The sequence below is a fragment of the Zonotrichia albicollis genome, chromosome 16 (genome assembly GCF_047830755.1).
Source record: "Zonotrichia albicollis isolate bZonAlb1 chromosome 16, bZonAlb1.hap1, whole genome shotgun sequence".
Taxonomy (NCBI): domain Eukaryota; kingdom Metazoa; phylum Chordata; class Aves; order Passeriformes; family Passerellidae; genus Zonotrichia; species Zonotrichia albicollis.
The window spans coordinates 2,088,761-2,115,194 of NC_133834.1; the positions used below are offsets into that span (position 1 = coordinate 2,088,761).

General features: G+C 49.1%; 1 protein-coding gene across 3 annotated transcripts in view; it reads left to right on the forward strand.

Moving 5' to 3' along the window:
* Nucleotides 1–26,434, forward strand: part of CACNA1H (calcium voltage-gated channel subunit alpha1 H) — a 161,575-nt gene that overhangs the window by 117,064 nt on the left and 18,077 nt on the right. For 2 of the 3 annotated variants that reach the window (XM_074553205.1, XM_074553207.1), the window contains exons 15-29: nt 209–299; nt 1,685–1,893; nt 4,821–5,246; nt 6,819–6,919; nt 7,262–7,385; nt 7,504–7,572; nt 7,682–7,866; nt 9,707–9,833; nt 10,152–10,277; nt 10,769–10,858; nt 11,599–11,812; nt 20,912–21,063; nt 23,591–23,700; nt 24,426–24,559; nt 25,288–25,358. In XM_074553205.1, the coding sequence (XP_074409306.1) occupies nt 209–299; nt 1,685–1,893; nt 4,821–5,246; nt 6,819–6,919; nt 7,262–7,385; nt 7,504–7,572; nt 7,682–7,866; nt 9,707–9,833; nt 10,152–10,277; nt 10,769–10,858; nt 11,599–11,812; nt 20,912–21,063; nt 23,591–23,700; nt 24,426–24,559; nt 25,288–25,358 (2,229 nt within the window). The remainder of the gene's footprint in view (nt 1–208; nt 300–1,684; nt 1,894–4,820; nt 5,247–6,818; nt 6,920–7,261; nt 7,386–7,503; nt 7,573–7,681; nt 7,867–9,706; nt 9,834–10,151; nt 10,278–10,768; nt 10,859–11,598; nt 11,813–20,911; nt 21,064–23,590; nt 23,701–24,425; nt 24,560–25,287; nt 25,359–26,434) is intronic. The other variant, XM_074553206.1, reaches the window with a different exon arrangement.

Genomic DNA, 26,434 nt, shown 5'->3' on the forward strand with positions numbered 1-26,434 from the left:
TGACACGGCAGGGACACGGTGAAAACCACAGCATGGTCCTTTCTATCCAAATGAGTGAAAACAAGGGAGAGGGACTTGCCTGGGATCATTCCCAGGGTGGTCTCAGAGGGAATTTGGCACAAACCACCCATGGGAAGCAGAGGCATCTCAGAGCTGCTGAGGAATCCTAATTAATTTGGTCTGTTAATTATCCTCCTCCTCTCTGCAGGGAGATGCCAACAGGTCAGACACAGATGAGGACAAGACATCTGCCAACTTCGAGGACGAGTTTGAGAAGCTGAAAGACCTCAGAGCAACAGGTGGGGCTTTGTGTCTGCACTTTCCTGGGGATCTGGGAGCTACAGCTCTGCTTCCACAATGGAAGAATCCAGCTAATTTAGCAATTAATCTGACTGCAAAGTCACCAGAGCAGCTCTGCAAAGTGTAGGGGAGGCTAAATGAGCACTGATATTTCCTTTAGACAGATGTTTTTCTAATTTAAACGTTCCCCAAGAATTTTTAGCCGTGTCTCCTCCCTCCTCCTGCACCATTAGCACAGAGTGCTTTGCTGACAGCAATGTTCTCACCCCACTTCTCGGCAGCTTTTCCAATCAATCAAGATCTCATCTGTTCCTTTTGGTTTCCCACACAAAATGCATTTGGGTGAGGTTTGATGGATGGAAAATGTTGCTGCTCATTTGTGTTCCAGGAGGGTCTGGCAGTCGGTTTGAGGGGAGGCCCACACTGCTCTGCTGTACCAAAAACATGGAATTGGAGGTGACAGCCTTCGCTTTGCAGCCAGAGGGGTGACAAAAAGGGATCACACATTTTAACAGTGAATGATGGCAAACAGGAGCCTCTTCAGTTCCTGCTTCCTTTGATTCCCAGCTTGGGCTCTGTGAGGATCCCTCCAAATGCTTTTAAACCAGGATTTGTTTCATCCAAGGAGATGCTGGTTGTGGGGAGCAGATGGAATTCCGCTGAGGAAGGAGCAGAGCCACTTGTTGGGGACGCAGAAGTCCCTTCCAAGCCAAGCCATTCCATAATTCCACAACTCCTTTGGAGGACACTGAGTTCCCAAAAGCCTCTTAAGAAGTTGTGGCGTTCACCCAATGCCTTTCAGCACCTTGGGGGGATCTCACTGCCCACAGCTCCACCTGGCAGAGCTCCTGGAGGTCCCCAGGAGCAGCGTCCCCTCACGTGGTGTCCTCTGGTATTGTATTTGCAGGGTGCCCTGTGGCAGCAAGGAATGATGAATCTGACTCCATCTTCTCAGAAGGTTAATTTATTATATTAAGATACTATATTATATTAAATATATATTATAAATATAAAAATATTATATTAAACTATACTAAAGAATACAGAAAAGATACAGACAGAAGGCTAAAAAGATAATAATGAAAGCTTGTGGTTCTTTCCAGAGCCCTGACACAGCTTGACCTTGATTGGCCATTGAGTCAAAACAATTCACATAAAACCAATGTGAAACAATTGGTTTCATGTGAAACAACCGCAGAAACAACCACCTATTGGTAAACAATCTCCAAACACATTCCAAAGCAGCAAAACACAGGAGAAGCAAATCAGATCATTATTGTTTTCCTTTTTCTCTGAGACTTCCCAGCTTCCCAGCAGCAAAACCCTGGGCAAAGGGAATTTTTCAGAGAACATGACCGTGCCACCCTATCCCCTTTCCCTGCAGAGATGAAGATGTACTCGCTGGCTGTCACCCCCAACGGGCACCTGGAGGGCAGGGGGGCCATGCCCCCGCCCATCATCCTGCGCACGGCCGCCACCCCGATGCCCACCCCAAAGTGCTCCCCACACCTGGACTCCCTGCACGCCCTCGGCGACTCGAGGAGAGGCAGCAACGCCTCGCTGGACCCCACAGGCTACGACCAGAAATCCTTGGTAGGTCCTTGGTCCTAGTCCTTGGTCCTAGTCCTTGGTCCTAGTCCTTGGTCCCAGTCCTTGGTAGGTCCTTGATCCTAGTCCTTGGTCCTTGTCCTTGGTCCTAGCCCTTGGTCCTTGTCCTTGGTAGGTCCTTGGTCCTAGTCCTTGGTAGGTCCTTGGTCCTAGCCCTTGGTAGGTCCTTGATCCTAGTCCTTGATCCTAGTCCTTGATCCTAGCCCTTGGTCCTAGGCCTTGGTCCTAGTCCTTGGTCCTAGCCCTTGGTCCCAGTCCTGGGTTCTTGTGGTCAACAAATGACACAGGGCGCTGTAGGGTCTTGGTTTCCAGGTGCTGGTGGGATGTTCTGGGATGGAAGGGACCCCCAAGGATTGAGGGAATGGCCCTGACAGGGGTTGATCCCATAAGTTGGGTGTTGTCAGCACTGGCTGAGATCAGCTTAGGGTCATGTGGGATATTGGGGACAGGCACTGCTGGAAAATGAAAAGGAGGGTGGTGGAGGGGGGAAATAGTAGAAAAAGGAAATAGGAAAAAGAGTAGAAAGGCAGGAGGAGAACAGAGCTGGGGCAGGGCAGGGACAGCAGAACAGCCAGGGACAGAGAGTGCATGGAAAGGGCAAACAGGGATGTACCAGGATCCAGGGTTTTCCTGCCTCCCTGGAAGCCCTTGCCAATCTCACTGGAGAGCCATAACCTGAATGAGTCCAGCTACTCCCAACCCCTCAGAGGAGGAGCAGGGATCTTTTCCAGCCACACCACACATTTGGGATGTCGTGGAGAAGCTGTCAGGTGTTCTGTAAGGATGAGACCTGCAGCCCCTTGGTGTTCTGGGGCTGTATCTTGAACTTACACTGTGTCAGGGGAGTTAAACATTTTCCCTTGAGCTCTGGTGACAGTCCCACAGCCCTGTTGGAAGGGAAATCAGGGGAACAAGGGATGAGGGGTTTGGAATGAGGAGATGGCATGGGATGATCTTCAAGGTCCCTTCCAAGCCAAGCCATTCCATAATTCCACAATTCCTTTGGAAGGCACTGAGTCCCCACAGAGGCTGTGACATTCACAGTGCCAGGATCAGGCTGAGCTGCTGCTCTGGCAGCCGTGCCTGCAGCAGGGGGGTGGGAGGGCAGCTCTGGGTGGGCACCCAGGGAGCAGAGGCAGCAGGCAGAGTGCATTTCTGCTGCTGTTTATCCATCCCACTCCCCTGCTCCAGAGCTGCGAGATCATGTTCAAATCAAGGCAGCAGACCGTGAAGGCACCTCACGCCCCGGCACAGCCACCATCCCCCTTGCTAAGCTGCTTAGTCAACCTAATGCCTTTGAAAAGCAAACAGAGCTGACTGCTGTTTGCCTTGGGCTTTCATGGCACTGCAAGCTGCTGGACAGGGATGTTCATCCTTCCAATCCTTTCTCAGTGCCACCAGCCAGAGGGAGGGGAAGCAGGCAGGGCTGCACTGAGGAGGAGGAGGAGGAGGAAGGCAGTTTGCCTTGGTTTGTGCTGGGAGGAGGGTGTGGAAGGAAAAGGAGTTTTCCTCCTGGCTTTTCTGCACTGACCTTCAGCTCTCTCACCCTGGGAATTGCCTGTACCTGCCCAAGAGTGCAGACAGGCACTGAAATTTGTGGAGGAGGAACATTCACTCCACTTCCTCTCATGGCAAATGGGAGGAAAGTGATGGAAATAGGGGCACAATTCCCACGAGGCATTTGGGTGACTCATGTTCTCTTTGGAAGGCAGGGAAGTTGTGCGCTGAAACTACCAGAACATGAGCAAAGTTCAGCAAAATACCACTTATTGATGTCTTTGGGTTCATTTTTATGGAGCGTTGGTGTTGCCAGGCAGTCACCAGGATGGAGAGTTGGAGGCTGTGCTCCAGGTGTGGTCCAGGTTCAGTGTGGCCCTGCTGGGTGCTCCCATCTCAAGGATGGAATTGGAGTGGTGCTGTGTTGGTTTTGCACCATGGCAGTGATGTTTTGACAGAATCTGCTAGCAGTTTCTTTTGTGTTTGACAAAAAATTTATCATTAATTATCTTTGAGAATTAACAATCTGTTTAACTGACATGCCTTTATGAACACACAAGTGAAAACATATAGATGTTGGGAACTTCCCTCTTTTTCTTTTGCTTTGGAAGCAGGTAAACCCACCACGTTAATTAGTACATTAACCAAGAAACCTCAAATCAACAACCTGAACCACTAGGTGGGAGGGGGAGGCCGTGACTTTCACCAATCTGGGCAAAACTCCCCAATCCTTTGGGGGCAAACAAGCCCTTCCTCCCTCCCTGTGGGAATCTATAAAATCAGAGGGTTTTGGGAAAGCTGCAAAAGGCAGGCCTCAGAAACAGCAGAACGGTGATTAGAGCTAAGCAGCAGCCATGAGATTTGTCAGCAGAGAAATTATATAAGAAGTAGAAGAGTGAAGACAAATAGAACAATGGTTTGTGTATTAACACTTGTCTAGAATAACTCCCTAAGCTACAGAAAAGTTTATCTAGTGAGATATTAGGGAGTTCTAAGCTTAATAATGGAGCTCTGTGCATTGTGTTTCAAGGCTTACAGCAGGTATTTGAAATGAGCAAGCATTGTTTTAACCAAAGGTACATGTGCTTATAGTGGTTGGATGGAACTACTGTCAATGTATTTTTGCTTTGTGTGATTGGTCAAAAAACTTTTAAAGTGAGTTGTAACATTAAAAACTCTTTGTCTGCTGCCTGGGATGTGAGCTGCTGGCATCTTCCCGTTGTCATAACCATGGAATGAGACTGATGCTGGAAAATACAACAGCTCAAGGCACGTTCCCAGCAGTCCCATCCCACTGGTGATTTGTACATAGCCCCCAGGCAGCCACAAATGGTGCCCCTCTGTGAGGCCTGCCTTTCTCACCTTTCCCAAAACCCTCCGAATTCACGGATTCCCACACCTCCCTTCTCTCCCAGTCCAGCCTCCGCAGCTCCCCCTGCGCCAACTGGGCCACCAGCAGCACGTGGGGCAGCCGCCGCTCCAGCTGGAACAGCCTGGGCCGGGCGCCGAGCCTCAAGAAGAAGAACCAGTCGGGAGAGCGGGAATCGCTGCTGTCCGGAGAGGGCAAGGGCAGCACGGACGACGACTCGGACGACGCCAAGTCCGGCTCGCCCAGCCGGCTCTCGCCGCCGCGCCGGGCCGAGTCCCTGGATCGCCGCGGCTCCCAGGAGCTGCTGCCCGAGCTGCTGAGGGTGCCCTCCATGCGCCAGCTTGGCCCTGGCCCCGCCGCCCTGCTGCCCGCTGAGTTCCGCGGCTGCAACGGCAAGATGGGCGCCGAGCTCTTCCTCAGGGTGGACGGGCACAAGGAGGACGCGCTGGACTACGAGGATGACGGGGAGGATGTGAGTGCTGAGGGAGATGGGGGCTCGTGGTTTTACAGTGGGTTTTCCGTTCCTAAAAGGATGGATGGAAATCCGACGTGGAAATGTGTTATCCCCACCTGAGGGATGGGCCTTTGCTTCCCATCCCTCAAAAAAAAGATCCTTTTTTTAAGAGATTTTTTTAGGGCAGATGGATGGAAATCTGACATGGAAATGTATTATCCCCACCTGAGTGATGGGCCTTTGCTTCCCATCCCTCAAAAAAAAGATCCCTTTTTTAAGAGATTTTTTTAGGCCAGATGGATAGAAATCTGACATGGAAATGTATTATCCCCACCTGAGGGATGGGCCTTTGCTTCTCATCCCTCAAAAAAAAGATCCTTTTTTTAAGAGATTTTTTTAGGCCAGATGGATGGAAATCCGACACGGAAATGTGTTATCTCCTCCTGAGGGATGGGCCTTTTCTTCCTGAAAGATCCCTTTTTTAAGAGATCTTTTTAGGCCAGATGGATGGAAATCTGACATGGAAATGTGTTATCCCCACCTGAGGGATGGGCCTTTTCTTCCTGAAAGATCCCTTTTTTAAGAGATCTTTTTAGGCCAGATGGATGGAAATCCAACATGGAAATGTGTTATCTCCTCCTGAGGGATGGGCCTTTTCTTCCTGAAAGATTTCTTTTTTAAGAGATCTTTTTAGGCCTGTGTTGTATTTGCAGGGAGATGCCCCGATGAAGGCAGGAATGATGAATCTGACTCCATATTCTCAGAAAGCTAATTTATTACTTTATGATACTATATTATATTAAAGAATGCTATACTATACTAAAGAATACAGAAAGGTTACTTACTAAATGCTAAAAAGATCAAAATGAAAACTTGTGACTCTTTCCAAAGTCTTGACACAGCTTGGCCCTGATTGGCCAAAGAGTCAAAACAACTCACACCAGAATCCAATGAAACAACCACCTGTAGGTAAACAACCTCCAAGCACATGCCAAAGCAGCAAAACACAGGAGAAGCAAATGAGATAAGAATTGTTTTCCTTTTCTCTGAGGATTCTCAGCTTCTCAGGAGAAAAATCCAGGGTGAAGGAATTTTTTAAGAGAATGTGAATGCCACAGGCCTGTGACAATCCCATGAGATAAAACTTCCTTTTTTTTCCCCAAAAATGCCTCATATTTGGGCCAATTGGGATTGTCCCTCTCCAAAGTGAGCTGCTGACACAACAGGCTTTACTCACAGGAGGTGTTTGGTGTCATGAAAGCCTGGAAGCCTAAAAAGAGATGTTTTCCACTTAACTTTTTGGTTGCTTGAGGCCTTTCTGGGTTTGGCACAACTCTGTACCTCCAAAATTACTGTTTCCCAGAAGTCTTGCTTTATCCTGTGCATCTCTTCCCTTTTCCCACCCCTTTCCTCCTTATTTTCTTGGACAAATGTGATAATGGCCACCACAGCTCTGTCCCAAAAGCTGTGACCGCCTACAGACACAATAAAAAGCCATTAACTGCCCCCTCCTTCCACAAAACCACTGTGAAAGTTGAAGAGGCAGGAAAATAAAAGAGGAAGAAAAGGTGTTCCTTCTTTTTTACCCAGAGTTATTGCTACCGGATCCGCAAAGCCCTGGAGCCCTACAAACCCCAGTGGTGCAAGACTCACGAGAACTGGTCCCTCTACTTGTTCTCCCCACAGAACAGGTAAGAAATTCCAGTGGAATCCCAGCCCAACAGGGGTTTGAGGTAATGGAATATTGCCTTCCTAGCCAGTCTCCCCTTGGGAAAAATCCTTCAGAGCTTTAGGATCCAGTTCCTGATTTTGAGGTGAAGTTTTCAGTTCAGTGTGGGCAGAACTGTGTGGTTCACCCCGTTGCTGTCAGTGGTTTAGGCAGCATTAGTAATAATTAATAATTAATAATTAATTATGATCATGGCTGATGCCTGTGGAGATGCTGCCTCACCACCTGGGCTGGTCCTGGTTTGGGGAGGAGACTGTTCCTGACCCAAACTTCTGAAGGATCTGTTTTTCCCACCTCTCTCCAGGTTCCGAGTGACGTGCCAGAAGGTCATTGCCCACAAAATGTTTGACCACGTGGTTCTGGTCTTCATCTTCCTCAACTGCATCACCATAGCTCTGGAGAGACCAGACATCGACCCCCTGAGCACGGTGAGAGGCACTGCCTTCCTCCATCCCCCATCCAGATCTTCATCTCCGCAGGACCAGAGCCTGCCAGATAAATGTTGGATTTCTGACTCGTGTCTCTTTGTTGTTCTGTGTTTTCCAGGAGAGGATATTCCTCAGTGTCTCTAATTACATCTTCACTGCCATCTTCGTGGTTGAAATGATGGTTAAGGTAATTAGAGCTTCATCCCATGGCCCAGAGCAAGTTCTGGCAAAGACCAGACCATGGCAGAGTTATGACCTGGGTGAAGATTTCAATATCTCCCTTCTCCTGGCTGCAGGTGGTAGCTCTTGGCTTTTTCTCTGGGGAGAACACGTACCTGCAGAGCAGCTGGAACGTCCTGGATGGAGTGCTGGTCTTTGTGTCCATCATTGACATCATTGTGTCCATGGCATCAGCAGGAGGAGCCAAAATCCTGGGAGTCCTTCGTGTGCTGAGGCTTCTGCGGACCCTGAGACCTCTCCGGTATGGGCTGATAAATCAGAGAGTTTGGGAAATGCACGAGGTCTTGCTTAATAACACAAAATAGTGAAATACAACACAGTTTGGGGATCTCTAAACTCAGTGAGAAATTGTTTGAAAGCAGTGAAATGAGTTCAGATTTATCTTCTCCAGCTTGGACATGCATGGCTGGAGTTCGGAGTGAGAGGTGTGGTCAGAATCCAGAGTGAGGGCAGTCAGAGCCTCCTCCACTCTGCAGCTTTATCAGCCCTTCCCAAATCCTTCTTCCACTGCACAACCTCACAGGCACTCCCCAGCAAAGAGGGAACAGGTGCTGATGAGGATTTGATAAGCTCCAGCATCCTTCTGAGGATTTGATAAGCTCCAGCATCCTTCCCTGCTCTCCTGACCCTGCCAAACATCCCTGCAAAGCAGCTCCTCCCTCAGCCAGGCACGGCAGGGCAGAGCTCCCAGTGTTTGAGAACAGGAGTAAAGATAATCTGTGTTTTGGTTATGATTACACAATACAGAGGGATAATGCTTGGGGGGGATTTGCATCAGCTCCTGTTCTGGTTTTGTCCTGTTTGGCAATAAACAGGAGCCATTTTTTTTTACTGAAGTTTCAAGGGAATGAGACAGTCACCTCCAAAAACCTGGGAACTTTCTGGGACAAAGCTGTGCTTGTGAGTGATAGGAAGAGGGAATCTCTTAGACCACAAGAACAACAGCTCTTTGTGCTCTGTGTCCCCTTAGTGAGCAGGAAATCAGTGTTTCTGGCTCCTTGCTGTTCTGCTGGTGGCACCAGGGTCCCCTGGCAGTGCTGGCTCCCCAGGACACCCTGGACAAGTCACCACGTGTGACCCACAGAAGTGGGAACAGAAATCAGGGCACGGGCAGTTCATGAGGAAAGGGGAGGGGGAAAGGGGGAATTGGTCTTTGAGAATAACTAGGCCAGATCCTATGAATAGAAAGGAATTCATCACCTCTCACCACGGCCTCACCGAGCACAGGATGGCTCCAGGGACCATTCCTAACACTTTGGAGGTGCAGTTCACTCTCCACATGATTTCTCTCAAACAAGGCCCTGTGGAAATGCTGCAGCACAAAACGCTTTTCTGTGGGCTTGGCAGGCACAAGGCATCACTATCCATGTGAGCTGCAGCTCCCTGCAAGGACTCACCCTTTACAAGCCCATCCTAAAAACAACTTTGATGTTTTTCAGGCAAAATTCCAACCTGGCCCTTCCTAGGAAAGCTTGGCTTGGGCTGGTTCCACTGCCACCTTCCCAGGGCAGGGCAGTGCATGCCCCAGGCTCTCCTTCAGGGAAACAACACCCCAAACCTGCCTCAGAGCACCAGGAATCTCCTTCCCAACAGGACTGACCCTTTGCCTGTGGAGCTGCTGATCACAGGCTCCTGTTAGCTAAGAGCCAGCTCAGGAACTAATTAGGAAACAAATTGGAATTACTCTGTTTGGAAAGTTGTCATGGCCACTGGTGCAGGAGGAGCACCAGACGTGCTCTCCAGGCCCACTGGGAAGATGTTCACGTGTTGGGAGAGGAAGGAGGGTCCTGTCTGTGTCCCTGGGCTGGGATCAGAGCCCTTGGAGGGATCTGGAGTGAGGTACAAACCTCCCACAGTGGGAGCTCTGTGATACCCTGCCCAAAGGGAGTCTTCCCTCTTCACTCTGCCCAGCTGTTTGAATTCCATCTGATGGGACTGGGAATGTTCTGGTTGTCTGAAGAATTCCCTGCCTGCAGATAAAGGAGGTTTGGGCCAGCCCCAGAGAGCAGAGGAGAAGCAGCTGGGTGATAACAGGACATACATAAAAATTAAAATTTAATTGTCTTGTGGTTTTTTTCCAGAGTCATCAGCAGAGCCCCAGGTCTGAAGCTGGTGGTGGAAACCTTGATCTCCTCCTTGAGGCCTATTGGGAATATTGTTCTCATCTGCTGTGCTTTCTTCATCATCTTTGGGATTTTAGGGGTCCAGGTAAAGTATTTCCCTCCCCTGTAAGTGACTGCTGCAAAAGAGAAGCTTCTTTTCTCACAGGCTGGGGTTGAGGTGGAAATAATGAGCTGAAATGCTTCCAAAGGAAGATTTCAGTTTGGGGAGAAGAGCCAGGCTTTAGGAGAAATGATGCAGGGTGGGGTTGGCAGCTGCTCCCAGCAAGGATCTCAGGATTAGGAGAGCAGACAGACCTCCCTGCTGAACTCTACTGCAGGAATGAAAGATAAATCACAGAACAGACTTTTCAAAGCTGCTTCTTTTTTGTTCATTTTTTTTTTAAATTTGTGTTCTCAAATGCAGCTTTTTAAAGGCAAGTTCTACTACTGTGATGGCCCTGATGTCAAAAACATCACCACGAAGGCTGACTGCACCAACGCTCACTACAAATGGGTCCGGAGGAAGTACAACTTTGACAATTTGGGGCAGGTAAAGTCCTCCTTGCAGGGGTTTTCTGTGCCAGTTTTCATGGATGGACACCTGAAATGTGTGGCTTCAGGAGGGCGTGGAGCCTCCATCATAGGGAGTTTCCAAAACTGATGTTGCAATCATCTATCAGTGGGTTCATATTTGCACTTGGTGATCTTTGAGAGCTTTTCCATCCTTGGTCATTCTATGACTTTTTATCTGGAAATCTCTGTCTTTTACCCTAAATGTGTAAATATGGATGCGATCAACCCTTGATCTCTTGCTATGGTTGTACAGTTCCTTGGTTTTAGGAGAATTGTCCTAAAGCCACTGCTTTGGGATGCCATCCCTCAACTGCCCCTCTTATTCTCTAGATTCCTTCCTGTTGTGTTTGCAAATGAAGAAAATTAAGTGCTTACATGGCTGAAAAGCAGGCCAGGCCATAGGAGGAGTTGGGAGCTCCTTCTCTGGGGACTGCAAGGCAGGACCAACCCCTTGTGTCCATTTTGCAGGCCCTGATGTCCCTGTTTGTCCTCTCCTCCAAGGACGGCTGGGTGAACATCATGTACGACGGGCTGGATGCCGTGGGCATTGACCAACAGGTACCTGTCCTGCAGAGCCCACCTGTGCTCCTCTCTCCAGCCTCAGGCCTGGGCACTCCAGGGTTTTGGAAATCCCAGGAAGCAGCAGAGCTGTAGAACCTCCTTGAGGCCATTTTGCTCATTGAGCTGCCAGTTTTCCATCTTTTGGAGTTGCTTTTCCATGGCTGCTTCCCATGTAGGACAAGCTCTGGCGTGTCCTACATCAGGGGATGTAGAATGAATCAGAATGAGGGTGCTTGAGGATGGGAAACCACCAGGAATGTTGTGGAAAAGGCATTCAGTTTGTGAGTTTCGTGGTATTTTCCGTGGGAAGTTGAGTCTCGCATGAGTAGGACCCACCCAGAGCCACAGTAACACTTTGGACTTCATTTCCCTCACTTCTGAAGATCTGGTAACAACTGAGAAACATTAAGCAGGAGCCCACATCTGAAAAAATTAAAAATCTGGAGCCTATCTTTAGCTGAAACAATCTTGCTGGTGGGATGATGCTCACCACTGAGATTTAACTAAAGCTGTGTGAATAAATACCAAAATAATCAAATCCCGTAAGGCACTTTTGGGTGGGTTTCGCACCAAACTGTAACATTTTAGTCAGTGAGAAGGTGAGTGAGAGGAAAATCCTTGGGGAAAATCCTCCTCCCAGTGCTCCCCTCCTCCCCACACAACTTACTGCTCCAAAAAAACTGACTCAACCCACCCGCTCTGTGCCGCTTCTCCCTCGTCTTTCCCTCCCCTCCCAGCCCATCCAGAACCACAACCCTTGGATGCTGCTCTACTTCATCTCCTTCCTGCTCATCGTCAGCTTCTTCGTGCTCAACATGTTTGTGGGGGTGGTGGTGGAGAACTTCCACAAGTGCCGGCAGCACCAGGAGGCGGAGGAGGCGCGGCGCCGGGAGGAGAAGCGGCTGCGGCGCCTGGAGAAAAAGCGCAGGAGTAAGGAGATGTACCTGTCTGGTCGGTAGAGTGCCTTACAAACCAAAATCTTTCTGAGCCCTGCCTGCTCCCAAAGCAAGATTTCTTTTTAGTTTGGGGTTTTTTGTGGTTTTTGTTCGGGTTCACGAGGTTGTGTTGTTTCGTTACCTCTTTGGCGGTGCCTTAAGGCTCGGGCTGGTGATGCCTTGGGATTGTCCTGGTGGGAAATGTCACCTTTTCACCTGGCTGGGGGGGAAATGCTCCTCCAGCAGAGTCCTCCCTGCAAGGCCATGCTGTCCCAAGCACCGAGGGACAGGGGTGAACAGTTTCCCTGCTTCCCCCGTGCCTGGAGGCCACTCCAAGGCTCCCCCGTGCCTTAACGCGCCGCCTGCATCCGAGGATGGTGGTGGGCTTTGATTTGGGGGTTCATTTCTCAGCTGAAGCAGTGCTGATGCTGTTTGGGAGTCCTGGAGCATGGCCCCGCATGCCACAGACACTGCATGGGGGCATGGACAGAGCCTGGGGACAGCAGGGAGCCCCAGGGTGGGGCTGCAGGGAGAATTCCTCTTCGGAACGTGTCCATGACAGGAGATGCTCGTCCCATTCCAGGCTGGAACTCAGTCCTGGGACTCCTTTTGTCCTTGGAACGCTGGCCAGGGGCAGGGCCATTAGCCAAAAAAGACCTTTAGCCAAAAAAGGCCTTTAGCCAAAATTTCTTTCTCAGTGGATCTCATAGGGACCATCAAACCCCAAACCCCCCTGAGCCTGTGCTCCTTTCCTGCCCCAAACCTGCCCATTCCCTCCTCCCCTGGGAGGGTACTCCCAGGAAATCTGCCAGGAAAGCAGCCCCAGCTTTCCCAGAAGTTCCAGTGAGCAGGGAGAGCCTGCCAGGCATTTTTGAGGAGTGAGCAAACCTGGCTTGGCCACTGAGATCAAAGCTGGGCTTAGTCAGGGGTAAGGCTGAGCTTTCCTGGCCCTGTTTGCTTGCAGCAGTGCTCTGACTCTGCCTGGCCGTGTCATCTCCTGGAAGGAGCAAATATTGTGACAAATTGCTTGTGTCCCACACATCAAGGCATGGATATCCATTTCCAGCTGGAAAAGCAGCCCAGCTCCAAGGACACGGCACAGGCTGTGCTGGGAGAAATCCCATCCCATTCCACTCCCTGCTTCCCTCCAGGCTTTGAGCAGGAGCTGTGTCTCTCACTGCCCCTCTCCTGCTCCCCTGGTGCTCCTTGGTAGACCCAGGGGACACCTGAGCACTAAATGGTGGCACTGCTGTCCCCACAGGACCTCAATGGCACCGCAGGGAGGGCCAAGCCCTTTTGATTTTAGCCAGTTGTGAGTTCAGTGCCTGGCTCAAAATGAAATCCAGCTCAGACACTGAGTCTCCCCAGAGATTTCCAAGGGTTCAAATGCAATTTCCTGCCCCTTTTCCCATTTTGCTGTGGGAGTGTGAGGGTGGAAATACTGAAGGCAGCATTTCCAGCACAGGGAGGAGAATCAGATTTAGGGTCCCAGGGGTCCTCCTTGTGCAGCTTCTACCCCAATGTCCTGACCTAAAAGACATTCAGATAAACTCGAAGTTTATATGAAATTAAAAAAAAAAGGTAATTTTAAGCATCCTTTGAGAGAGCAGGGGCACAGGTATGGAGGCACAGCTCGGTTCTTGATTAGGAAATAAATCTTATTAAAGCCTGGCTGTGACTGCACAGCTCAGACACAGAAAGAGCCAGTCCCTGTCAAAGTGATGGACACTGTGACATTGTCCCTCTTTATCCACCACCTCCAAGGAGCTATTTCAGCCCAGCCATTGCACAGATGAGCCTTGTAACATTTCATGGAGAGCACACAGGGAGGAGGACAGATTTCTGGAAGGGGATCAAGTCAATAGAGCAGCTGAGAAGTGAAACATTTGGCCATGTGCTGGGCTTCCAGAAGGCTCCCTGAAAATGTCTGGCTCTACCTGCAAGGACAGCTTGGCATCCAAGCTGGAGCTGTTAACAAGCTGAACCCAAATACCTGCTGCACTCTTGGGAAATCGCTGTTTCCATTTCAAGGGATGTATTTTTGTTTCAGTTGGGAGGGGTTTGAACCTCCTGGGTGGTTTAGGTGACTAATGGATTTGATGATAAAACCGTGGCAGACTCAGAAAGATGCGAGCTGTGGCTGTGGGCAGTGTGTGTGTGCTCGTGGAGCTGGGGGATCTGCATGGTGGCAGCAGCTGGCAGCTTCCTCTGCTTCCATGTGTCCCTTCCACTGCTTCCATGTGTCCCAGCACTCCGTGTCACCCCTGTGGAGCACCCCAGGGAGAGGAGGGAGGAATGTGGGGAGGCTGGCAGAGATCCCTGCTTTCACCTCACTCAGCATTCCCAGCGTTGGGCAGAGCAGGAGAGGAGGAGGAATTTGTGTTTTAGCAGCAGGAAAATCCAGCCTAGGCCACCAATGCACCCTGTGGGCTTGCTGTCTGCCTGGCACCTTGTCTGTGTGTCCTGTCCCCTGTCTGTGGTGTCCCCTGGGGATGGAGGGCTGGGGGATCTGTCCCTTCTGCACACACAGAAATGCACCACGGGGCTGTGGCAGGCTGGGAATGGGTTAAACCTCAGCTGGGTGATCCTGGGTGCCAATCCCAGGCTGGATCCAGGATTTAGGACCTGGCAAAGGGATTGTTCTGTGGAAAATACAGCTCTGGGAAGGGGTTAAACCTCAGCTGGGTGATCTGGGTGCCAGTCCCAGGCTGGATCCAGGATTTGGGGCCTGGCAGAGGGATTGTTCTGTGGAAAATACAACTCTGGGAATGGGTTAAACCTCAGCTGGGTGATCCTGGGTGCCCATCCCAGGCTGGATCCAGGATTTGTATCTAAGAACACAGCAGAAGGATTGTTTCATAGAGAACACAGCCCTGGAGTGGGTTAAATGTCATCTGAGTAGTCCTAGGTATCAGTTCCAGGCTGGATCCAGGATTTAGGACCTGGCAGAGGGATTGTTCTGTGGGAAATACAGCCCTGGAATGGGTTAAACCTCAGCTGGGCAATCTGGGTGCCCATTCCAGTCTGGATCCAGGATTTAGGACCTGGCAGAGGGATTTCTCCATGGAGGACTCAGCCCTGCAGCAGAACCCAGCCCCTTCTCAGGTGGATGGGGACTCATCACCTGCTTTGGGGTGATTTTTCAGCAGAATGGTCCCTCTGAGCTCAATTCTGTGCTGTCACCACCTCAGATCTTTCCAAAACATTTCTCCTTTCCCATCTGAGGGCCGCTTTCTGCAGGGATTGGCAGCAGGTTCACTCTGCTCAAGGAGAGCAGAGGGCAGGGGGTGAGGACGCTGAGAAATGCATTTGATGTGGCTTTAAAAGCTCAGTGAACTTTTTTATGTGCAGAGAAGAAAAATCAAGATAAACCAGAATATTTTTTCCTGCCGCTGTCCCTGCTCCATCCATTCCATCCAAGGGTAATTTAACAACCCTGCTGCTCTCAGCCTTTTAATGAGCTTCTCAGAAGACACAGACCCAGAGCAGCCTCCCCAGATTGAAGGTTTTCATTAAAAACACGTGGAGCAGCTTGATCTGCTCTGCCTGTGGGATCCAAACCCAGCTGTCAGCTCAGCTCTGACCTTCAGGGGCTGCAGGAGGGTCTGGGTGACGCTGAAAGCAGAGCAGGAGAAGCTGGGAAAGCTGGAAATCCCAGCTCTAGCTGCCTTTCAGTGGTGTCCCTTCAGGAAGACCCCAAAAAATGAGAATTCAGAAACACTTTTTCCTGATTTCAGCTCTGTGAGAGGAGAGCGGCCACAAATCTGTTCCTCTGAGGTTTTTCCTACCAGAGCTGGGAATTGTGGAAGAATAAGGGAAATTTTGAGCCCCAGCAGAGGTGCCTTTCAAAGCAAAAGAAATTTTAAGAAATACAAAGAAATTCAAAGAAATTCAAAGGAATTTTAAGGCCCAGCAAAGGTGCCTTTCAAAGCAAAAGAAATTTTAAGAAATTCAAAGAAATTTTAAGAAATTGAAAGTAATTCAAAGAAATTTTAAGAAATTTTAAGCCCCAGCAGAGGTGCTTTTCAAAGCAAAAGAAATTCAAAGAAATTCAAAGAAATTCAAAGAAATTTTAAGGCCCAGCAAAGGTGCCTTTCAAAGCAAAAGAAATTTTAAGAAATTCAAAGAAATTTTAAGAAATTGAAAGTAATTCAAAGAAATTCAAAGAAATTTTAAGAAATTGAAAGTAATTCAAAGAAATTCAAAGAAATTTTAAGAAATTTTAAGCCCCAGCAGAGGTGCTTTTCAAAGCAGTGGCTGCAAACCTTTCTCTAGAGGGTGGCACATGGGGAAATTTGAATTTAAACACCCTCTCAGTGCCACAACCCTCTCTGTATCCAGCAGAATCCCTTGAGCTGGAACTGAAATTTTGGGTGCTGCATCCCGGAGTGTTGAGGGTTTCCAAGCAGGGAATTCTCAACCCCGCTATTTGTTTTTCCAGGCAGCTGCAGGTACAGAGCTGCTCTGTTCCAGGCATGAATAACCCCATTAGGGCTTTCTAATGTTTCATGCAGAGCATTGTAATGGAGGAGCTGGGGCTGGGAATTGTAATGCCAACTAAAAATGCTTTTAAGCCAGGGGAGGACGGGGCTTCATTAATTTCAATGTCAGCAGAAGCACAAGCAAAGTTGAAATACTCTGCAGAGAGGTGAGATTCAAGTATTAGCCAGCATCTAAAAGCAGGGGGAGGACAGGCTGGGATTTTCCTTTTTTCATCTGTTTCATGGTTGCTTTTTTTCCCTCCTGGCACTTCCACCAGTTCAAACCAGCAGCTGAAGGGAAACTTGGCTGTGTTTGATGGAGGGAGAGCATTTACAGAGTGCCAGGACAAGGGGAATGCATGCCCACTGCCAGGGGGTTATGGGATTTTGGGAATTAATTCCTCCCTGGGAGGGTGGGAAGGGGCTGGGATGGAATTCCCAGAGAATCTGGGGCTGCCCCTGCATCCCTGGAAGTGTCCAAGGCCAGGTTGGGATGGTGGAAAGTGTTCCTGCCATGGCAGGGGTGGGGTGGGTTTTAAGGTCCCTTTCAACCCAAACCATCCTGGAATTCTATGAGAACCCCAATGTGCCCAGGCAGGATGGGGCTTGGAGCAGCCTGGGAATGGGGAAGGTGTCCCTGCCATGGCAGGGGTGGCACTGGAGGGGCTTTGAGGTCCCTCCCACCCCAAACCATTCCATGATGACAGAAATGTGCCAGCTGGCTGATGGAGCCTCATCCCAAAGCCCATTTCCCCAGAGAGCCCAGGTTGTGTTTTTCCTGCTGGGATCAGCAGTGGATTTGGGGTTCCCTGGTGTCTGTGCCCACATCCCGTGGAGCAGAACCCTCCTCAGCCAGGTTCTCCCACACACCCACAGCTCTGGTTGTGCCAGCAGCCATTGGGGTGTGTGCAGTGAACCCTCAGCACAATTTGGGGGCTTAAAATTCCCTTTAAGAGTTAAAAAAGTGATCTGAGAGGAGCCCAGAGCTGCTTGCTGTGCTGCCAACAGAGGTAAAACTCCCTGGAGGGCTTGGGAATGCCCAGAGCTGTGGAGCCCTGTCCTGGCAGAGCTGTGTGGGGCTGCTCCCCTGTGCCCCCACCCTGCTGCAGCCCCTCTGCCTTCCTGGGGCCCATGAGCCAGCCCGGGCTGCTGGGACACATCCCTGGGCACGTCCCTGGGCACATTCCTGTGCTTATCCCTGGGCACATCCCTGGGCACATCCCTGGGCACATCCCTGGGCACATCCCTGGGCACATCCCTGGGCACATCCTTGGGCACATCCCTGGGCACATTCCTGCTCTCTCTGTGCTCATCCCTGGGCACATCCCTGGGCACATTCCCGCTCTCTCTCTGCTCATCCCTGGGCACATCCCTGTTCTCTCTGGGCATATCCCAACTCCTTGGGCACATCCTGGCTCCCTCCAGGCATATCCCAGCTCCCTCTGGGCTCATCCCTGGACACATCCCTGGGCACATCCTTGCTTTCTCTGGGCACATCCCTGGGCACATTCCTGCTCTCTCTGGGCACATCTCTGGGCTTGTCCCTGTGCTCATCCCTGTGCTCATCTCTGGGCACATGCCAGCTCCCTCCAGGCACGTAACTGCTCTCTCTGGGCACATCCTTGAACACATCCCTGGACACATCCCAGCTCTCTGGGCACATCCCAGCTCTCTCCATGCACATCCCTGGGCACACTCCTGGGCCCATCCCAGCTCTCTCTGCCAGCCTGGCACGGGCAGCATCTCCTGGAGTGGACATTGCATGGGGTCCCCCCTGCTGCATGTGGTTATTGTCACCTCTGTCACCTCCCTGCCAGCTCTCCTTGGATGTTTTCCCCTGCTGGAGTCCCTCCCGTGTGCCCTGCTCTGCCTGTGGGCTGTGTGCATCCCAGAGGAGCCAGGCTGCACCTGCACTCCCTGCGGTTAAACCTGCCCTGGGTTTTCCCAGCAGGAATTTGGGCAGGGCTGAGAGAGACCTGTGGGACCCCTCTGTGCTGTGGGACAGAGCCACCTCTGGGTCTGCTGCTTCCTCCTTGGGTTTCCTCTCCAGCCCATGGGCAGGAGGATCTCTGATTTTAGGAATTTAGGAAGTTTTCAGCTCAATGCCTGGCAGTGGAAAATGTCTTCTTGTGATTCTCCTTCTGCAGTTAGTCGATAAAACAGAACAAACACCTGATTTTTTGCTGAATAATGAATAAATCAGGCATTTGGGCAGGTGAGGGGTGGTGAAAAACACCTGCAACCTCTTTTCCTTATGTGCTGCCAGCCCATCCCTGCTCATCTCCTTTAATCAATCCATTAATCAACCATTCCTCATTAATAAATAGTCCCTTAATATAACATTTAACTATTAAGGGTATTCTGAGACCTCCCAAGGAGTTATCTGCACTCCCAAGAAGACATTTCCCTAAAAATAATAATAAAAAAAAAAAAGGACAAGGATGTTGTAATCCTGAAAACACATGAAAGCACATTGTACAGGCTGAAATAAATATTATACTGCAATGTTTTTATTATTATTTTTCAGGCAGGCTGAGCTCAGTAGCACAGACAGCCCCAGCAGTGCAAGATGACTCGTAGGATTAAGGCACATGAAAGCAACAGGGAAAAAAAATGTATTCAAAAAACAACTCTGGTTGCTTTCATCTTGTTTTTCCACACCCCTTAGCAGAGCAAAAAAAAAAAGCCTTGGTGACCCTGGTCAGAAGGAAATGTTTTTCAAATGCCTCCACTGTACTTTTAACTACCAGGAAAAAAAAATGTAGTTGAAAGAGAGCTGCAGATTCTGTTTCCCTTTATCCAATTAATTTTAAGGGTTTGGATTCTGATCTGGCATCAGTTGCACCAAAAAAAAACCCCAAAAAAGCCTCCCACATTTCAAGAGTCCTTCCATCTGAAAGGTATTAGCAGGATGAGAGGAGTGGAGATGGATTTCAGGAGGGCACCGAGTGCTTCTGAATGATTTCCCTCCTTATTTCAAGGTGAAGCAACTTTTTCTGAGCTCTTCATGCATTAAAAGCTGAATTTGCTGATATATTTGCAAAATCCCCTCTCTGTGAGGAACCATCCTGCTCTGCCTTGGTGTGACCTCAGTGTCTCTCCCACTTGTGAAATCCACAGTAATGCTGCCTTGGCCTAGTGTAAACCCAGAATATTTACATTGCTGCAGTTTGAAAGGAGCTGGAGTGCCCACAGCCATCCCTGTGGTCACACTTTCATCGGAGAGAGGCAGTAAATGCAGTCCTGGGGTCCAAACACTCTTCTTGGAACACTCCCAGCAATTTGGTCACAGGCAGAAATTTCCACATTTGAAGAGAAAAAAAGGAGGAATCCCAGCCAGAGGCAGAGATATAAAATTCATGCGAGTGCTTTTAGATACTGCCATGCCCTGAGCCCTAGATATATTGTTTAATTACCTATTTTATAAATACAGATGTATATTTCTTTTTCCAGAGGAGCTTGTGCTGGTTGTCCTGGCAGAGCCAAGCGCTTTGTGGCTGTGTCCTGTGTGCTCCCATCCCTCAGGAATGCTCTGCTGCTTTTCCTTAAACCTTCCAAAGGTCCCAAAAACCCTTCTGGAGCTCAGGGCATGTTCTCCTCCCAGCTGGGATGTTCCTGGCACTGCAGGACTGGGAGAGAGGAGTGCTGCCCCGGCTTTGCTGGGTTTGGAGCTTTTCCTTTGGCTTTGGATCCTGTGTCCGTCCTGCTCCTCCCCTGCTGCCCATTCCTGGAGGACACTGAGGGACAGAGGGAAGGACCTGGCTGGCACCAGAGGCTGCTCATCCCAAAAACCCACCCAGGCTGTGGTGGGAGGCAGGATCAGTCAGGGATCACTCATAAATTATACAGGGATCACTCGGGGATCGCTCAGGGATCACACAGGAATATTTCAGGAATCACTCAGGAATTACACAAGAATCAGGAATCGAGGGATCACAGAGGAGTATTTCAGAAATCACTCAAGAATCTCAGGAATTACACAAGAATCACTCAGGGATCACTCAAGAATTACACAGGGATCACACAGGAATCACTCAGGGATCAATCAGGGATGACTCAGAAATTACACAAGAATCAATCAAGGATCGCTCAGGGATCACACAGGAATGATTCTGGGATCATTCAGGGGGGGATATCACAGAAATCACTCATAAATCACTCAGGGATCACTCAGAAATTACACAAGAATCAATCAGTGATCACTCAGGGATCACTCAGGAATCACACAGAGGTCACACAGGGATAACACAGGAATTCAGGAATTACTCAGAAATTACACAGGGATCACTCAGGGATCACACAGGAATCATTCTGGGATCACTCATGAATCACACAGCAATCCCTCAGCAATCCCTCAGGGATCACACAGGAATCATTCATCAGGAATCCCTCAAGGATCCCTCAGGGATCACACAGGAATCCCTCAGGGATCACACAGGAATCATTCATCAGGAATCACACAGGAATCCCTCAGGGGTCACTCGGGGATCCCTCAGGGATCACTCAGCCACTCCCCACAGTTTGCCACCTTTGTTCCCCACCCGTGTCCAGCTGGGAGGTGACTCCAGCCCCCGTGCTGGTGGCCCTCAGCCCTGCACCCCCTTGGCTCATGGCTGTCCCCCGTGTCCCCACAGAGGCCCAGCGCAGGCCCTACTACGCCGACTACTCGCCGGCCAGGAGGTACATCCACAGCCTGTGCACCAGCCACTACCTGGACCTCTTCATCACCTTCATCATCGGCGTCAACGTCATCACCATGTCCATGGAGCACTACAACCAGCCCAAGGTAGGAGCTGCCCCCAGCAGGGCTGCCCTGGGAGGAAAATGGCCATGGGGACACTCCCAGTGTTGTTTTAGGGTTTATATTTTATGATTTTAGTGTATTTGTAATGCTGCAGTTCTTTAGTGCAGAACTCTAGTGCAGCACTACAACCAGCCCAAGGTAGAAGCTGCCCCCAGCACAGTTCTCCAGGGAGGAAATTGGCCATGGGGCCATTCCCAGTGATGTTTAAAGTTTTAGATTTTAGATGGTTTCGATTTTTTAGATTTTTAGATGTTTTAGATTTTGTTTTTCATGTATTTGTAATGTTCAAGTTCTTTAGTGTGGAACTCTGGTGTAGCACTACAACCAGCCCAAGGTAGGAGCTGCCCCCAGCACAGTTTCCCTGGGAGGAAATTGGCCATGGGGACACTTCCAGTGATGTTTAAGGTTTTAGATCTTAGATTTTTAAGATTTTTAGATGTTTTAGATTTTATGTTTTTCATGTGTTTGTAATGCTGTAATTCGTTAGTGTGTAACTCTAAATGCCATGTGCAGTGTGAGCTGCTGCTTTCCCATTTTGGGCAGACACAACAATTCCTCTCCAGGCCTGGCAGTCAAGGACACCTCACTGGCTCAGGCCCCAGAAATGTAAACAAAAGTGCAAACTTGAGGAAAATTACTTCATTACCTGAAGCTGTAATTGGCAGATTAACCCCCAATATGCAAACGGCCCAAACTTATAAAAGTGTGAAAACCCATGGTCCATTTTTGGGTGTAGCCTTTGTCTGCCCTAAATGTACCTGAAGGGCCTTCAATAAATAGAAACACTTTTTATCCCCTAATTTTGTCCAGCCTCTGTTTTTAGGTAGCCCCAAAAAGGCACCCCCAGTTTTTGGGGAGCCTCAGCATTCTGATCCAGCTCTGCCTCAGGCAAAACTTCCATTTCCCTGCTTTGGGTAAAAAAAACCCAGCTAATGGAGAGTGAATTAAGCTTTTACCAGGAAAAGGCCAATCTAAATATTTCCTGCCCTGATCCCAAACCTGACTGAGCCTCACACTGGAAAACAGTCCAGAGTTTTAGAACATTCCATTAACAGATATAAACTCAGAGTTACAGCATGCAGAGTGTTTCTTTTCCTCAATGGATTCTGAATAAACCAAATTTAAAAGTACAATCCTCATTTTTTTAATGTATTATAAAATCATTCTCCCCTCAGAACACCTTTGACAGAAATCATAGGGGCTGATAGATAAATTTATATCAATTTGTACATTTTTCCATCTATAAATTTTCCATTTCATTATCATTTATGAAGCTCTGGCTCAGCATTTACTTTTCCAGCAGCATTCCATGGTAACCTGCAAATGCCTCCTGGATGCTGAGCCAGAGGGTAATGTGTGTGTGTGTTTTACACCAGGGCAATTCCATGGAAATGTTGTTTATCCAGGGTAGGTTTTATTTACTCTTGGTTTACGTTCACTTAACACAGAGTTGTAAATCCAAATGCAAACGGTCACAAACGATGGCAGAAGTCAGGCTCGGGCTTTGGATGGAACAGGGAATTGTCCTGTGTTTTTTAAGCTGCCATTTTATTTTAGGTACTGGTACAAAAATAGGGATTGTTGCCAACACCTAAGAAACTTCCAGCTCCCATTCCCAAAAAATCAGGGCATGGCCATGCCCTGGTGACCTCACAGTGTGTGGGGTCAGCAAAGCCAGGCATCCCACAGAGGGCACAAAAAGAGCTTTCCTGTGCCCTGGGGTTTCCTGCAGCCTCCTCTGTCACATTTATTTCCATTTTTGTCCAGTTTGATGCTCTCAATTCCCATTTTTAATTGAACATTCAGAGTCCTGCTCTACACTAAACTAAACCCCCCAATCCCTCCCCACGCCAAGAGCTGCTCCCCCTCTCCCAGCTTGTCTATTTTAAGATTCCCCACAAGATTCCTTTGCTATTGTTGGCCCCCAGCTCCAATGGAATCCATTATAAACACTCATCATGCCTGAGTATAAACACTGTGGATTCCTGACTTCCGAGGGCGGCTCCGGGGACAGCGGCAGCGCTGCACCAAATATGGACACGCTTTGCCCAGCTCTGGAGATGCCCCATTTTTCAGCAAAGAAAGGTTCCATCCATCTCTCCAAGGTTTATTTATTTTCCTCAGCTTTTTAAGCAAAGCCTTTGTCCCCAGGGCTGGGATCAAGAAATGATCCATCAAGGCTTTTCTTCTCCCCACTTCAGACCAAGGAATCTTCAGGAGATGGGGAAGGGGGGAATTTTTTCCTGTCTGGCCCAGACTGAACAATTTGTGCACCGAGCTTGAACTTGACATTTTTAGCAGAACTAATCTCGGTGCTTTGGGGGGTTTTGTTTGACTCAGGGGCTAAGCCTTTGTTTGAGTTCTGCTGGGTGATTTAGTGAGCTCCACGAGCCTTTATGACTTTATTCCTGAAATTTCTGTGCTTCTCTCACCCTGCTCCCTGCCAGTCCCTCCATGGGGGTCTGGGCAGGGATAACTGGGCTGGCCTAACTGGGATCTGTCTTTCCAGTCCCTGGATGAAGCCCTCAAGTACTGCAACTACGTGTTCACCATCGTCTTTGTGTTCGAGGCACTGCTCAAGCTGGTGGCCTTTGGTTTCCGGAGGTTTTTTAAGGACAGGTGAGAGAATTCTGGACTCCTGTGGATTTGGGATTCAGGGCTGGACTGACCCAGTTTCAGAGCCAGATTCTGTGGTGACACAAGAAGAGCCCAGGGCTGGCTCTCAGTGGGTGCAAACTTTGTAGTGTAAGAACTGAAAATCCTGAGAACTGCTGGCGGTGCTTTGCAGGAGGAATTCAGGAAGTCTCCCCAAATTCCAGATGCATCTTTTCCCCCAGGATTTCCCTTTCCACCAGACATGACCAGCTCAGCTTAGAGGTCAGAAACCCTTCCCAGTCAGCTCCCATATTCTGTGGCTCAAGGATGTCTGTGCCAGCTGCTCTGAGCTGGTTTTGTACCACCTAAAAATCACAGACCCAGATTAGAATGAGATGTGTGGGAAATAAATCTGTAGAAAATTTTTAAAACTTAAAAGAAAGTTGATATAATATGTATTTGTATATAAACTTTGAGATAAGAAATATTGATTTGGAAATAGTATAGAATAAGATAGATATTGTTGAGAGAAAAATAGAAATAAAAATAAGTTTAAAGGATGGTTTTATAAAAAAATTAAATACTTTGGAGAAATAGAACTATAAAAGTTATATTGTATTAAAGCTCAAGAGGAGTAATTTTAGATAATTAACTTAATCCAACAAAGATGCATTTGGGATTTGCTGGTGCCTGTCATTAAGATGAAATAGGTATAATTTGAATTTTGTTTGTCCTGCGTGCCTGTGTAGGTGGAACCAGCTGGACTTGGCCATAGTCCTGCTGTCCATTGTGGGGATCACTCTGGAGGAGATCGAGATGAACGCTGCCCTGCCCATCAACCCCACCATCATCCGCATCATGAGGGTGCTCAGGATAGCCAGAGGTGGGTCCTGCTCTGGGCTCTCCAGGAAATCCTTTGGATGTTTGTCCTTCCCGCCCTGCTGGTTCATTTCCAGTGGGGAACATGGAATGGAAGCTCAGAGAGCAGCTGGGGTTTCCATGGGGTTTTCATGTGGGGCTGGGTTCTGATTCCAGCCTGGGATCACTGAGCTTTTATCCAGGTCCAGGGCAGGATGGGGAGTGATGGAATTCCATTAGGGCTTGGGAAGAAGCTCCTCACTGGTGAGGTGCCTCCCATTTTCCTGCCTGGACACGTTGGGGTTCTTGTAGGTTTTTGTCCATTTTCATAGAATTCCAGGATGGTTTGGGTTGGAAGGGACCTTAAAGCCCAGCCCATCCCACCCCTGCCATGGCAGGAACACTTTCCACCATCCCAGCCTGGCCTTGGACACTTCCAGGGATGCAGGGGCAGCCCCAGTTTCTCTGGGAATTCTATTTCAGCCTCTTTCCACCCTCCCAGAGAGGAATTCCTTCCCAAAATCCCAGAACCCCCTGGCAGTGGGAATGCATTCCCCTTGGTACTGACAGGGGGATGTTCAGCCCTGCTGGGATCAGGGAGATCCTGGTTTTCAGCAGAGAGCTCCCCACATGTCCAAACAGCATTAAGGGAGATTTAAACCCTCCCTGCACGACCTGAACCTTGATTTCCCTCCTGGATTTTCCCTGCAATTCTCCCCAGCCCTGCTGAGCAGGATTTGCTCCTCATTTCAGTGCTGAAACTGCTGAAAATGGCCACGGGCATGAGAGCTCTGCTGGACACGGTGGTGCAAGCCCTGCCCCAGGTAAGCCCCCAAAATTCCTGCATGCCCTTGGGGACAGGAGTGCCTTTGGGGCCTGGGGACAGCTCTGGGTTTGGTGGCCTCCAGAAGCCACCTGGGGACAGTCTCAGCTTTCTCCAGGCCTTGGGAGTGCAATTTTTTGTGGCTCATCCTGGACTGTGTTTGATAGGAGAAGCAAAATTATGGGAAGAGTTCCCAGAGAGCAAATTCCTGTAGGTGGATCTTGTACAAACCCCAGATCTCACTGGCAAGTTGGGGAAACACCAGGAGGGACAGAGAAGGATCTTGGAGAAAGCACTGGGAGCTCCCAGCTCAGTTTAATTTGGGAAGCAGGAACAGCCACAGTTATTGACAGAGGTGCTGCAAACCTTCAAAAGGCAAATTGGGGAGAGGCTTCTGAGGGTTAAAATCTTGATTTGGGGACACCAATTCTTCTGAGCTGCAAGAGAAACAACAATAGCTCCAGACTCAGGGAATTTTATAGGATCCAGCAAGGTTCACTTCCTGGGATCCCTTTTTATGGATCTGAGAAAAGGAAAGAAACTTTTTGCTGGCTTTCAGTCCTCCTCCATCAGAATTCCAAGGTGTTTGGGTCGGTGGTTTTTTTTTTTTTTTTTTTTTTTAATCCTTTTTAAGGTGTGTTCTGCTCGTTTGTGGGTGTGCTGGTGTGAGCTCTGATTGTTCAGTGTTGGAGTTAATTCAGATTAACCCTGCCCATCCCAACTCCCTGGAGCAGCCAGGGGCAGACCCCACATGGGTGGGAGTCTCCTCCAGAGGATGAGTGAGAGAACCAGCAGAAAACATGGAATTACCCAAAAACACTCCTGGACTCAGTTCCTAAGTGCAAATCAACCCACAATCTATGTGGAAAATGTGGAATTTCTTTTCTTTGCAAAGACCCCTTTGCTTTGATCTTCATCATTGCCATGAACACATTTCTAATCCCAGCATTTGCCCTTTGGCATCCACATTTCCTTAAGGATTTGGGCTGAGGCTGAAGCAGGGATTTCCCAACCTGACCCCTGGCCTGGCATTTGAAGAAATCCTTGGATTTGTGTCTGGTTTTCAGTTTACAAAGC